This window comes from Nothobranchius furzeri, chromosome 3 (assembly GCF_043380555.1).
Source record: "Nothobranchius furzeri strain GRZ-AD chromosome 3, NfurGRZ-RIMD1, whole genome shotgun sequence".
NCBI classification, from domain to species: domain Eukaryota; kingdom Metazoa; phylum Chordata; class Actinopteri; order Cyprinodontiformes; family Nothobranchiidae; genus Nothobranchius; species Nothobranchius furzeri.
The window spans coordinates 6039581-6054029 of NC_091743.1; the positions used below are offsets into that span (position 1 = coordinate 6039581).

Sequence of the window (14449 nt, forward strand, 5' to 3'; positions counted from 1 at the left end):
AACTGTATTGGCCGACAAAATCATAAGCGACCCTGATTGGGTAAACATTGTGGCGGTCTTGAGTTAAGTAACGTGTCACGTGACACGTGCACTTAACGAGGGAAAATGAAAAAAAAATATCAGAAAGAAAATATAAGAGCGGCAGTCAGAAAAGAAAAATGGAGAGAATCAAAGAACAAAAGCACAACAATCTTCTGCAGAAAATCCCAAAATTGTCAGGTTATTTTAAACCTGCTACTGGACCCAACAGCAGGTTATAGAAAAGCAACACGTTCACGAAGAAGGCAACAGAGCTATGCTAGCTGGAGCGGCAGAGGTTCATGATGCTAGCTCAAAGGAGGGAACAAGCAGTCAGAGAAGCTGATATTGTCCACTTGGGGGCAGATGCAGACCTGCTTCAAGTAGTTTCTGATGGGAGCCCGGCAGAAGGTCCTAGCCAGGTGAGGCTGATGGCGGATGATAACTTAAACCCGGATCCTGGCTGCTGAGGTGAAATGGATGAAAATGCCAGAAAATATTGGTAAATTATGGTTAATTCACAAATACCCTATGATTAATTAGATTAACATTTTTAGCTGTTTGACAGCCCTAATTAAAATAAATATCTGCAGATAAAAATATAGGAAAGAATATTTCGCTTCAACCAAGCATTTTTGGTACCTAACAAGTATAGCCTATGGGCCCCTGTAAACCGTAATCCTCCCCTGGACTCCCCCCAACATTACCAGCACCAGTAAGGGGTCCTTGAGTCCGGTTCGGACCGGCTGCACCATTCTGGATCCTCTGTCGACCTCCATTCTTGGACAGTCTCATTGCAGGTGTCCCGGCTGACCGCAGTTCCAGCAAAGGGTCAGTGCGTCACTTCTTGGCTCTGTCAGCGGGACTTGGGTTAGGGACTGCCTCTGATCCTGGGCCAGACGACGCTGGTGCCAGAGACCTGGTTCCGGGATTTGGTTGCATCCTCTGGGTGTCAGGACTGGTCTCGAGCCATGATCCTGGTGTGGGCCAACTGCTCTGTCTGGACACACTGTGGTTGCGCCACCAGAAGATCCTCTGCCAAGTTGATGGCCGTCTGGAGTTTGTCTGGCCAAAGGCACCGGACCCATTCTCATGTTCCCATCAGTAATCCATCCTGGAACTGTTCCAGAACCACCAGCTCCAGCATGTCCAACTCCCCATCGGTAGTTTCAGGAGTCTCATTGCCGCTGCCTGTGCCTCGCCTGTCATCAGCGGGAGGAGAAGCATACCCGATTCCTCTTTTGGCAACCTGTACATCACTGCTGTCACCTACAAATCATCCTCCACTGTCACATCATCTGCAAAAAGCAAAGACTAAATCCTTAGGCCATCAAAATGGATCCCCTCAACACCTTGGCTGCGCCTAGAAACCCTGTTCATAAAATTTATAAACAGAATCTGTGACAAAGGACTGCTTTGGCAATGTCAAACTCTCACTGTAAAAGACCCCACCTTACTCCTGGCGATGCGAACCAAGCTCTGACACCGGTCATATAGGGACCTAAAAACCCATATCAGAGGGCCTGGTACCCCATGCTCCCGAAGTACCCCTGGAAAGGGCCTCCCGAGGGAAGCAGTCAAACACCTTCTCCAAATCTACAAAACACATGTAGATTGGTTGGGCAAACTCCCACGCACCCTCCAGGACCCCCCTAAGAGTATAGAGCTGGTCCAGTATTCCACGGCCAGGACAAAAATTACATTGCACCTCCTGAATCCGAAGTTCGATAATTTGTTGAGCCTTCCTCTCCAGAACCCATGAATAGACTTTACCAGAGAGGCTCAGGAGTGTGATACTTCTGTAGTTGGAACACATCCTGTGGTCCCCTTTTTTAATCAAGGGGACCACCAACCCAGTCTGCCAATCCAGTGGAACTTCCCCCAATGTCCACGGGATATTGCCTGCAGCTGCAACTCCATTTCAGAGTAAATTGAGTTTCCAGCCCTAGTCTAGGAAACGGGTCCTGGAGCCAGAGCAATGCGTCAAGGTGAATCTGACTATATCTAGTTGAAACCTCTCAATGTCGCACACACACTCAGACTCTTTCTCCTCCAGAGAGGTGACATTATGTACCAAGAGCCAGCTTCTGCAGGTGAGCATCAGACCGCCAAGAAGCATGAATTAAGCTTTAGTTGAATATTCAAGTTTGTGGATAAAACAACTAGTTATGTCAGTTGGTATAGTGTGCATTAAATGCACATTCAACAAAACTTTCATTCCCAGGCTCAGCCCACCACCATCCCCATTACAGCCATCTGGCTTGCGCAGGTGAAATCCTCAGTGTTTTCTGAGCTTAAGTAGTTTCTATGAAAAGTTTTATAAGGCCCCTTGGCACTTGTATAGCACCTTTCTGAGTCAGATAACTCCACAGCACTTTACACAACTGTCAGTCACCAATTCACACACATGATGATAAGCTACATTGTAGCCACAGCTACCCCGGGTCACACTGACAGAGGCCAGGCTGCTGTACACAGGCGCCACTCAAACCACCATCCCCCAACAGGCAAGGGGGCGAAGTTGTGTCTCTGGGAAAAAAAAGTGAAAGTAATTGTTACATTTTATTAACATTTGTGTTTTGTAGCTTGTGAGGTGTCGTTTGACAATGTTCCAGTACCAGTGGAAAATGTAATCGGAGAAATCGGAGGTGGATTTAAGGTAAACATCAGAAGCAGCTGCTTTTCCTGAGCCTCTCTACAATGTAACTAAAGTTTATTTCTGTTGTAACAGATTGCCATGAACATCTTGAACTCAGGGAGGTTCAGTATGGGCAGCTCGTGTGCTGGAATGATCAAAAAACTGATAGGTAGGAACAATGATAGTGTAGATTCACAGTCGTCCAGGACCTGGTCATCTTGACAGTTTTAATAAAAAACCACTAGACTTTCTGATTTAGTCTCTCATTCAAGAAGCTTCTTCAGTTCTGAAACTTGGGTTGGGATTAGCAGGCATATACATAGTAGTCCTAAACAAACCTGCTGATGGGACAGTAGTGGTCATCATGGTCACATGATTTTCTGGCCCTTCTATTCAAATTCCTGTTTGTGTGGTTGGTGCGGATCATCCTGACCATATCCCAGGTCCTAACAGGATCAAAATGATCAGAGTCCAGTTGTTTTCTATTAAAGGTCAACTTCACTGAAAACTATTCTTTAATGATTATACCTGATTATAATCGGTCACTCTGAGTTTCCCTGCAATTTCTGCATTGGCTTCTGAGAAAATAGACTCTAGGATTAGAAAAGCCTGATAGATCTACGTCACACTGTCTTGTAACAATCATGGACTCACCCATCTTGACTCCCAACAAGGAAGGCTGTTGTTGGTTTAGTGTCCAGGAAACTGCAGAGAACGTCTCAGCTAGTCAAAGCTAACAATTAGCATTAGCAACTCCACCAAATAACAGAACTCCTCGAGGCTTGTGTTTGTTGTGGAGAAAAACATAAACTTTGCAGAGCAAACAGATTCAGTGGTAGAGTCATGTTGCTGTTAGCTTTGGCTACAGGAAATAAGATATATATATATATATATATATATATATATATATATATATCATTACGGATAATAAAGTAATATCGATCTACCAAATTGCAGAGATCTTATTATTTGCGTTCTATCACCTGTGGCGTTATTTCTTGATGCGTCGGCAGGCACTCATTTTCCAGAGTCACGCTATTGGCTAGTCTGCTTCTGTCGGCAGGACAGACACACCGATGAACCAATCCGAGCAAGTTTAAGGCAGCGTGTTGGTTTGTTTAGCTGGGGTGCATGGTAGAGCTGAAGAAAATAATCTAAATCGATGCATTAAGATGCAGACAAACAATAATGAATCTTTGAAGAAGCACACCGTACTCGATTATAGCGGCAAGGCACTAGCATTAACTTGCTCCGTCTTTAGTGGTCATTACATGTATTCTCACAAGTCTCAGGAAACCTCTGGGTCGATGTTTTGCTCTAAACTTTGCATTTACCTTAGTGGCTCTCATTATTTGGGGACATTCGTTTGTGTTATAAGGAGCCGTGAGGCACAAATAGCGGGACTGTAATCCTGACCACAGCTAGTTAGGACAGGATTACACTCCCGCTATTTGTGCCTCACGGCTCTCCGTGGCAGTTTCCTGATTGCGCGGCGGAGGGGTTTGGCATAAACAAAGCTCCAGTCGGCAGCCACAGTGATAAGGCTTGTTAAAACACACACGAACCTCCACGAATTATAAAAGTCACACAGTTAATGCAAAGTTTAGATCAAAACATTGACCCAGAGGTTTCCTGATGGAACAGACTCATGAGAAAACATGTAATGACCACTTAGAGACATGAGATAAGGATGCGTCATGAGTTATGGGCTCGACACACGGGAGGCGACAAACAACCGCGATCAGGGAAATTTGTCGCCGTCGCTTTTATTACCGGACACATGGGAGGCGATCTGCGGCCAGCGGCAAAGCCGTCTACGCGTTCTGTTCCATGGCGAAATCGAAACTTCCGTTGTTTTGTTTGGCTGTGTCAGGTTGGAGGGAATTAAGGTTATTTAAGCGGTTCAGAGTTAATAAAATGGTAGATATGATGTTTCACAAGGTGCTGCTAGAGTTATGTGAAATCTTACTTGTGATTTTACTATATAAAACATAATAATAAGCAACTTCTCCTCCCTGTTTGCTCGGAGATGTACGGAGCATCCTGTCCGCTCATTGGTCAGTGAATGAAACCCCCGTTGATTGGTCCTCGTCCGAGCGACAGCGATGAAAAGTTGAAAATGTTTCAACTTTCTGGGATCGCGTCGCTGGGTCGCCTGTGCACGACACGTGCACGAGCGCAAAATTTCACACGCACGTTTTTTGCGTTTCGCTTGGTAGGAGGGAGACCCGCGATTATCGCTTTGTCACGCATGTCTCATTGAAAATGAATGGAGGAGAGGCGATGTCGCCTCCCGTGTGTCGAGCCCATTAAACTTAACATGATAGATTTGTTCTCTGGACAAGACATAATTACTGGTAATATTGTGGATGATAGGATATGAGCCACCTCTAGTTACAATTTAAGTTATTTTACATTAATTAAAAATATGTAATTAAATAAAAGTGCCTGTGGGGAATTTGAGACATATATCTCTTGCTCTCAACTGTGTTTAGATGGATGGATGAGTAGATGTTGGAATTTTAATGTTTTTTAGGATTATCAAATCTTTTATCCTGTTTTCTGTGAAGAGGTATGTTTTAAACATCTGAATTTTCAGAAAATGCATCGTGATAAAATCGTGATAATGATTTTTCTAAAACAAAATTGTGATATGATTTTTTTCCCATATCACCCACCCCTACCTCAAACAGGGCACCTGAGTCTTTTCTTCAGAGTAGGACTTGTAAGGCATTCATTCCTACTAGAGACCTCTGCAAATGTGTTAAAATTTGAGTGATGTTGATCTTTAATCTCTCAAGATTGGTAGGACTTGCTGAATGTTGACTTTGATAACTTAGTGAATGATCATGGCTGCAGGCTAGTAACAACTGTTTTTCCACAGAGCTGACTTCAGAATACGCTGCAACCAGGAAACAGTTTAATAGAAGTCTGAGTGAGTTTGGTTTGATCCAGGTAGGGGAGTTACCTCTGAGTGGAATGTGTTCAGTGAATGGTTGTGTTAGAAATGTGTGAAGAGTTTGTTTTGATCCTGTAGGAGAAGTTTGCACTGATGGCCATTAATGCCTTTGTGATGGAAAGCATGGCATACCTGACAGCTGGGATGATGGACAGACCAGGAGTACCAGAGTGTTCCCTCGAGGCTGCCATGGTGAAGGTTAGATTGCTTTGATATTTTATCTTCATATGAAACTAGTGTGAGACAACTGTTCTTACAGTGTCTTGTCTGTCCTCTGCAGGTGTTCAGCTCCGAGGGAGGCTGGGTCTGCTGCAGTGAAGCTCTGCAGGTTCTGGGAGGGCTGGGTTATACCAAGAACTATCCATTTGAGCGCTACCTCAGGGACTGTCGCATCCTGCCCATCTTTGAGGTACTGGATAAACTAGTGAGATCCACATTGGAATGTTCTAGCAGCTAAAAGACATTTTTTTCTAATGTACTGGTGAAACTTAAATGTTTTCAACAGAAATTATATGGAAACTGAGTTGCAGCCACCACTCAGATTTTCTTTTGCACTTGTGCATGTGTCGTGCATAGGCGAGCCAGCGACGTGATCCCAGAATGAAGAAAAATGACAACTTTTCGTTGCTGTCGCTCGGACAAGGACCAATCAGTGAAGGTTTCATTGATTGACCAATGAGCAGACAGGATGCTTCCCAGTACATTGTCGAGCAAACGAGAAGGAAAAGTTCATACTTGCAGCATCATATCCCAGAGCATTAGAAAACTTCTACAAAAGAACATAGAGATCTTCACAAAAAAGGCAGCGGCATGGGGAATTGTTTTTGATTTAGCATCACTGGCAATGGGCACCTGCCAGTAACCTCGAGCGAGGTCCAGAGTTGTGAGAAACGGGGGTGGGGGGTGGGGGGGGGCTGCAATGCACATAAGACGCAAACTTACATTGTAAAGAAGGAACATGAGGGATTGTCGCCCATGATAACAGTTCTGGAGGGTACATGTGTTGTCAATGAATTGAGAGTCATAAAGTCCACGCCAACAATTAACTCACTCACTGCCAATGACGACTAAAGTCGTCATTTTAGATCCAACCGTTACTTTTAAACTTGAAATTTGCCCCCAAAGTCGCTGCCGGCTTCTGATCCGCCGTCCTTTTGAAAATACTGCGGTGTGTTATGGGTGATTTTTGACCAAGGCTAGGCTACAAGAAGACACCTCCCGTGTATCCTCGCTCAGCTAGCTAAACGGCTAACAAACGGAGAACACACCCCTCAGTAGAACATGAAAATTGGAACACGTGTTGGCGGCTCCCGATGACGTATCTCCTAGGCAACTGGGGCGGGGCCAAGATATCAAGGCAAGGCATTGAGAAACACCCAGGATAAAAGGTTGTTGCTGGATTATGACATCATTCCTTTGCAACCAACAAAGTCTTAAAGTGACACAAACCCATTATATCTGTTACACAGCGCCAGGGTAAAGCCAATAGAAGGAAAACACTGTACCCTTTAGCAGGACTATAACTTCAAAAGTTAGTCTGTGATAGTTTTTCTCAGTGAAGCACAACCTTTGAATGAAATTACCCCTAAAACTATCCTACCAAATGTGCTGATAAAAGTTTTGTTGAGCCCATCCTTGAGAGAAAAAATTGTTCTGAATGTATTGTTTGTGTCCAGGGAACCAATGAGATCCTGAGGATGTACATTGCTCTGACTGGAATGCAGCATGCTGGGAATGTCCTCACTAGGAAAGTAAAGTATGTGTCTATAAGGCCTTTTCCACTACTCATTGTGGCTTGACTTGGCTCGGCTCTATTCTGCACAGTTTGGGTGGTTTTCTTTTACAACTTTTCTAGTGGGAGAACTCGTTGTAGCGGGTTGGCACATTACAGTCACAGGGATATGTAGTGGTAGTTTTGTCAGATGCCAGCTGAAAAACTCTGGAGTAACAAGTCACTCTTGACGGTTTTAGGCAGAAAATCTAAATTCTTAAGATTAACTAAAACACAAAAATAATGACTACAAGTGTCTACAGCTCTATTAGACATTGACTTATTTATACAGTTTATCAGCAAAGAAAAGTTCATTTGGGGATGACTTACTCTTTCAAGGTCAACTGTACTCATGTTTAAATACACGTGCAGTGGTCTCTAGTAGGAATGAATGCCTTATAAGTTGTACTTTGGGGGGAAATAAGCTCAGATGTGCCTGTTTCAGGAACTAGAAGTAAGCCACCTCAGAGGTAAGCTTCAGACGGCATGATTTGGAGTCTTATAGGGAGCCTAAGTCACGCCTGTCTACTTCCGGAACATGGGTCACCAGAAGAATTAAAAATTATTGCTTATTTTCGAACAAGGGGAAACATTATTTTAGGTTTTCTGTGAAAATGCAACCAGGACTACAAATGCGCATCACCAATATGACGTCATCGAACCAGACACAAAGAAGGTCATTATACCATACCATACCAATTTTATTTATATAGCACATTTAAACACGGCATGAGAGCCGACCAAAGTGCTGAACAAAACACACAATAAAAACAATCAAAAATAAAAACTAAATCCATTAAAATCAAGTAATCCAACCCTAAAAGGAAAGGTAGAAAGGGAATAAGTTAGACAGAATTAAAAGCCAGAGAATAAAAGTGAGTTTTTAAACGAGACTTAAAAAGGGAAAGAGAGGAAGAGAGTCTGATCGGGAGGGGCAAGTGGTTCCAGAGCTTCGGTGCACAAACTGAAAAGGCGCGCTCCCCGCGGGACTTACAGCGAGAGCTAGGGACATGTAGGAGGTGTTGGTCAGCTGAGCGGAGAGATCTTGTAGGGACATATGGGTGAATGAGCTCAGACAAGTAGCCAGGTGCTAAGTTATTTAGGGATTTAAACACAAAAACCAGGATCTTAAACTCTATCCGGAGATGGATGGGGAGCCAATGGAGATTTGCTAAAACCGGAGTGATGTGTTCCCGCTGCCTGGTGCCAGTCAAGAAACGAGCTGCTGCGTTCTGCACAAGCTGAAGTCGAGCGAGAGTGGAGGAGGAGATACCGTACAGCACTGAGTTAGAGTAGTCGAGACGGGAAGCAATAAATGCATGGACAACTGAATGAAGATGACGCCTTTTTAAAATGGGCTTAACTTTAGAGAGACGCCTCAGGTGGTAATAACAGGTCTTAACTACCTGGTTGACATGAATGTCCATTATGGTTGTAAGTTCAGCGAAATTCAAACCCTGCTTTCGGGGAGAAATAACCATCATAAATCTGGTCATGTGGCAGCTACGCTAGGGGAGAGGAGATTTTGTGGTGACTTCATATATGCGACGTACCAACGATTGATTTGTAGACATGCTAATTATGAATTTTTACAAGCCGATAAATCTCAAAGTACGTGACTGGCGTGGTTGAAATACACATTACTTTTCATTTAAATTTAAGTACAACATATGTGCGATTCAGGGCTTAAGGGAAAGCAGATTTAAAAATAGCTCTTTTAGCCCCGTTGACTTGCATTCATGTTTTTGTTCTTCTGGAGACTCGTGAACTGACTGGAAAGAGAGGATCACCTCACCTCCGCCTGGACCAGTTTGGAAGTGTTCTCATTTAGATAGCCTTGGATTTTCCCGCACGCAACCGGATGTCTTTTCAGCCCTCTTCCTGAGGCAGTCTGCCTGGAGCTAAACTGGTCCAGCACGCATGCTGCTGACTGATTGTCTGGCTCAAAATCATGCGTAGCAATACGGGAGCCTCGGATTGGTAAATAGGATCAGTCTGCCGGGGCTTCCTGCATGTGCGATTCATTATCATTCTGGATGCATGGAGCTAGCGACCCTCTGACTGAAGCTGTTTTTCTCTGTCTCTCACTGCTGTGAGGAGCGCACATGCACGCATGCACACACACACACACACACACACACACACACACACACACACACACACACACAGTACTGCTAGACAACAGCAAAGCAGAATTTATAATCTTAAGAGTTAGCAGGGTATCCGCGGGTCCTTAAAAAGTCTTAAATTAGCTTTTCCAAATTTAAGGCCTTAAAAATCCTTAAAAATGACAAATAATCCTTAAATACAATTTCCAAAGGTCTAAAATTACCAAAGACCCAATAAATAAGATTATTTTATTTCAATTTTCATGAATTTCTAGTTAGTGTTCAGCATTTTTTGTGTATGATATTGGCGTAAGCAAAACCGTACACATTCAGTTAGTTGTGAAAGGGGGCTTTTTTAGATGAGCACATTAGCTGGTTAAGCTAGTGGGAGATTGCACCATGGGGACGTGCAACTTTTATGGTAACTGGATGGCTAATCCCACATTCGCAATAGCTGGAAATTATAGTTTAAATTTCATTTTAAAAAATAGCTTAAATTTGGTCAAATTGGCCTTAAAAAAGGTCTTAAAAAGTCTTAAATTTGGCTCCCTTAAGCCTGCATGTGAGGTTTTATCACCCTGAGTTAGAGAATCTCCAAAGTCAAGACTGCTCAGGCCACTTTTGTTTAATAATGGAGACACCCTGGAATCGCGGACTTCTGTGAGCTCTTTTGCCCCACCCACGTGCTCAAAGTTGCGCTCATGACATCACAGACCACCCACGTGCTTAATCACGTCTATACTCCTATAGCAGTGTGGAACAAACGCGGCCAGGCTGGGGCTGGCGGAAAGGAGGGGAGCAGATGCTAGTGTGCACCAGCTGTCTGTTGCTGCGCACTGCTGCAGCATGAATCTTTCTGGCTGGATTGAGTGAATTTCTTCATCAGAGAGTCAGTGTTCTGCTTCATAATCAGTCAGTCATGACCAAAGAAAGAGATCAGTTGACAAAGACCAGACCTGACAGGAATTGTAAGTTTTATCCATCTATTCGGCTTCTTCGTGCTGCACTCGTCTCCCCCTCTCGTCCTCTCCCCGACCAGGAACCTCTCAATGGGAGGCAGTTTTCAAACACTAAAAACTCATGAACTTTAAATATAAACACACCCATAAGTGTTGCTCAGCCTGAAGTTAATCCATTTCCCTCTGGGATTAATAAAGTATTTTTGAATTGAATTGAATTGAATTGAGGTTACACATCTCCACTATCTTCTGGTATGAAGTGGTAACTGACAGACTGCCATCTTTTCTAATCCTAGAGTTTCTCCGTCTATGTTCTGTCCAAAGCTAATACAGGAGACAGGTGTAGGAGACTATTTACATGTTCAGCCTGGATGAAAAACTCAGAGTGACTGATTATAATCAGAGATGATCATAAAATAGGTATTTCAGTGAACTACACCTTTAAGTGATTTTGTGTTCTACTTTCTCCGCTATTTTTAGTCCCTGCTCCATTGAGGTACAAGGCTGAGCCAGGCTGGCAACGTGATTCTAGCCACTGATTGGCTAGGGGGCGGAGTCACTGGTTGCTTTGGAGTTTTTTGCTTTGCAGCCATAAAACTGACCAAAATGTCCAGCAACACCACCATTGTTCAGTTGAGTTATATTTCTGTGGAACATACAGGTTACCTTACACTGTTTTCTGGTCACCTCATGTTATTTTCTCAGGAGTAAGAATTGCACACCCACCTCCATCGGGACTGCCGCACATCCCCACTCCCCCCACACCTATGAGGGGTGCACCCACTTTCTGTCATGGAGCTGGCATGGGAACAAAACTACACTAAGACAAGCTGATTCAAACCACGCTTTACAGTTTTAGGCTGAGTAGCGTTCCTTGAAAACCACCTTTTGTGGTAGAGTTCATGAAGATGTGTCTTTTGCTCTACCTCCAGAGAATTGAAGAAAGGAAACATCTTCTTGGCTATAGGCATGGTTGGCAAGAGTATAAGGACTTCACTAGGTGGCTCCGTAGACCTCGGTCTGACAGGGAATGACTGGGTGGTCCATCCTAGCTTGGAAGTAGGAACCTTACATAATCTTTTTTTCTGCAAGAATTTATTTGGAATCAGTTATTTTTGAAAACTTCCTCTTTATGTTCAAAGGAAAGCGCGAAGAAACTGGAGGAGAATGTCAGCTTCTTTGGATCAACCGTGGAAATGCTGCTGCACAGATATGGAAAGGTAAGCTTTGGTTCTGCTCAGAGGTTCCTCTCATCTGATTTCTCATCCATCTGATGTCACAATGACAGTGTGCGGTAACCAAGCAGACTTTGTTAATCTCTGCCCAATTGCAAAGCTCCCATTCCGTTCAAAGGTTCTTGAGATAATCGTCCACTTGCAAGTTATGGCTCACATGGAAACTAACTCACTGATTGACGTGTGCCATTCAGCTTTTAGACCAAACTATAGCAGTGAGGCAGCCTTGATTAGTGTGCAGAATGACATTTTGGTGGTGTCTGATTCAGGGTCCTATGTGTTGCTGTTGACGGATCTTTCAGCAGCTTTTGATGCCGTGGACCATCGGGTACAGTTAGACTGCCTTCATTCTTGGGTTTGTCTGTCAGGAACTGCATTGAACTGGTTTCACTCTTGATTGGCAGAGTATTTAGTGTGCCACTGGGTGCCTGTGCATCACCCTGTCTTCTCCTGATTTTTGGGGTGTCATAGGGCTTTATCCTGGGGCCACTCTTGTTCACCATATTTATTACTGTTGGGGAAGATCTTAGAGTATTTTAACATTGGCTACCATATCTGTGCAGACAACTGCCAGATCTATGTGGCAATTGATGGAGTGGACACCTTTCAGCGGTTAACTGGTTGTCTTGCTGTAGTGAAGGGGTGACTATCTGCTAACTTTGAAACTAAATGAGGCAAAAACAAGCAATTCTTTGTGACCCAAGAAATCTATTGGCTCAGAATTGTCCAGCTTTTGACCTCCAGCAGTGTTACCAGTCTTGGTGTCAGACTGGATGCTGAATTTACGACGGTGCCACAGATATATGTAGTGGTGAGGGCAAGTTTTTTCCAATTGCAATGTCTAACAGGTCAGAAATCTTTGTAGAAACAGTGGCTTCTAGAGTCTGCAATTCTTGCCTTCATCACTTTTCAATTAGATTATGCAAATTATTTACTTGTTGGTGTTCCTGCCTTGGCCGTGAACAGACTGCAGATGGTCCAAAATGCTGCAGCAAGGTTCTTGATCAATACAAACCAGCGGAGTCATGTTTACCCCGATACTGGCGCATGAGCATTGGCTCCAGGGGTCTCATTTATCAAACATTGCGTAGTTTGCTCAGCAAAAAAAAAAGTACTTACGCCAAGTAGGTTTGTGATCTATCAAACATGGAGTACGCACAGCTGCACGCAATCTCCGCTTCATTAATCAGAAACTATCTAGAAATGTTTTCAGCTGCTTTTTAGTCACATCCCGCCTTCAACACGCCCACTTTCTGCCATAGATGGTTGTCTTTTTTATCACTCCTTTTCCTGTAACATATGTAAAGCACTTTGGTCAGCTCCCATGATGTTTGTAAATGTGCTTGATAAAGTGAAATGGTATCTGCTAACAGCTGCTCCAGTGCTCGTGTCATCTCAGAATAACTTGGGCATCTCATATTGTTTATTCAGTTTGAACGCAAGTCAGACTTTCCCTTTGATCCTGTAGAATTATCACAGAAATACTAAACCTAGATAAGTGATGCTGGTCCCTGCAGTAGCAACCTCTGATCTCACGCTCAGGCGTCTACGTTTACGAGCAGCTAGTCTGTCCAACTATCATGGTTTTAAAATAAACAAGTTTTTTTTCTTTGATTCAGTTTTCTTTGTTTTCTCTGTCACACACTGAAGTCCTGCATGACTAAATCAGACTTGCTTTGAGGGGATTCCTGTTCAGCAGAGATGAGGCATTGCTTCAGTCAAATGAGTAATGCTAGTTTCCCTCCTAATGATGTCAGACCATAGTGGATGAGCAGCTGGCCCTAAAGAAAGTGGCAGACGTAGTGATCAACCTGTACGCCATGACGGCCGTCCTGTCTAGAGCCAGTCGCTCCATCTGTATCGGGCTGAGGAACCATGACCAGGAGGTGTGTTTTACACACACACACACACACACACACACACACACACACACACATCATAGTATTCCTCACTCAGCTGTTGCTGGCTCTTCCAGGTTCTGCTTACCAATACGTTCTGCAATGACACCTTCTTCAAGAACAACTTCCTTATGGTTCAGCTGCAGAAGCGTAAGTGAAACCTGCGTGCGGATTGAGACCAGCTCCACCCACTACAGGGTTTAGGTTTCATGATTCAGAGGAAATCTCACACTCAGTCCAATCCAGATGGATGACAGTTTAACATCTAACTCTGGCTTGTTTATTGTTCTTGTGCCGATTTGTTCCAGACTCTCCTGAAAACAACGATGCCAACATCAAGAAGATTGCTACAGCCGTCTTAGCGAACAGGGCCTACACCTGCTCTCACCCTCTGGAAAGAACTTTCTGAGCTCTGCATGAAAACAGCCTGTCTTTAGTCGCGTTTAACTTATTTAGGCTTAATGATTCATGGTTGTCAGTCACAGACGGAGTAATAACATGTTTCTGATAAAACTTTACTAAGTGCTCTTTCATCCAGATGCTGGGAGTTTCAGACCACATGCATAGATCTAGACATGTAAATATGTTTCTGCGGTTTTTAAAGTGAAAACCATGCTTTCTTCGTCGGTCAGACACTCACACCCAAAGAACAAGTCTTTTATTTCCTCAGGTTTGTCTGAAATTTGACCTCATCAGAATAAATTCTTTACTTTAACACACCAAATGAGTGTTTGCTGGCTGAATACATGCTGCTGTTACTGCTAAGTCCACTCAGAACCAGAGCTTCTCTGGATGGAAGTGATGATGTGTCGTTCACAAACAAAACAGCTCTTAGAGCGTGCTCTTTGAAGGCTCCATTTCGG

At 43.7% G+C, this 14449-nt stretch overlaps 1 protein-coding gene across 1 annotated transcript in view; it reads left to right on the forward strand.

The window, feature by feature from the left end:
* The window catches only part of acad9 (acyl-CoA dehydrogenase family, member 9), a 39581-nt gene extending 25271 nt beyond the window's left edge, over window positions 1-14310 (forward strand). The window contains exons 8-18 of the mRNA XM_015976828.3: window positions 2604-2677; window positions 2750-2825; window positions 5541-5611; window positions 5694-5813; window positions 5896-6024; window positions 7292-7371; window positions 11386-11512; window positions 11596-11673; window positions 13446-13574; window positions 13664-13736; window positions 13895-14310. Of these exons, the coding sequence (XP_015832314.1) occupies window positions 2604-2677; window positions 2750-2825; window positions 5541-5611; window positions 5694-5813; window positions 5896-6024; window positions 7292-7371; window positions 11386-11512; window positions 11596-11673; window positions 13446-13574; window positions 13664-13736; window positions 13895-13995 (1058 nt within the window). The 3' untranslated portion in view covers window positions 13996-14310. The remainder of the gene's footprint in view (window positions 1-2603; window positions 2678-2749; window positions 2826-5540; window positions 5612-5693; window positions 5814-5895; window positions 6025-7291; window positions 7372-11385; window positions 11513-11595; window positions 11674-13445; window positions 13575-13663; window positions 13737-13894) is intronic.
* The last annotated feature ends 139 nt before the right edge of the window (window positions 14311-14449 follow it).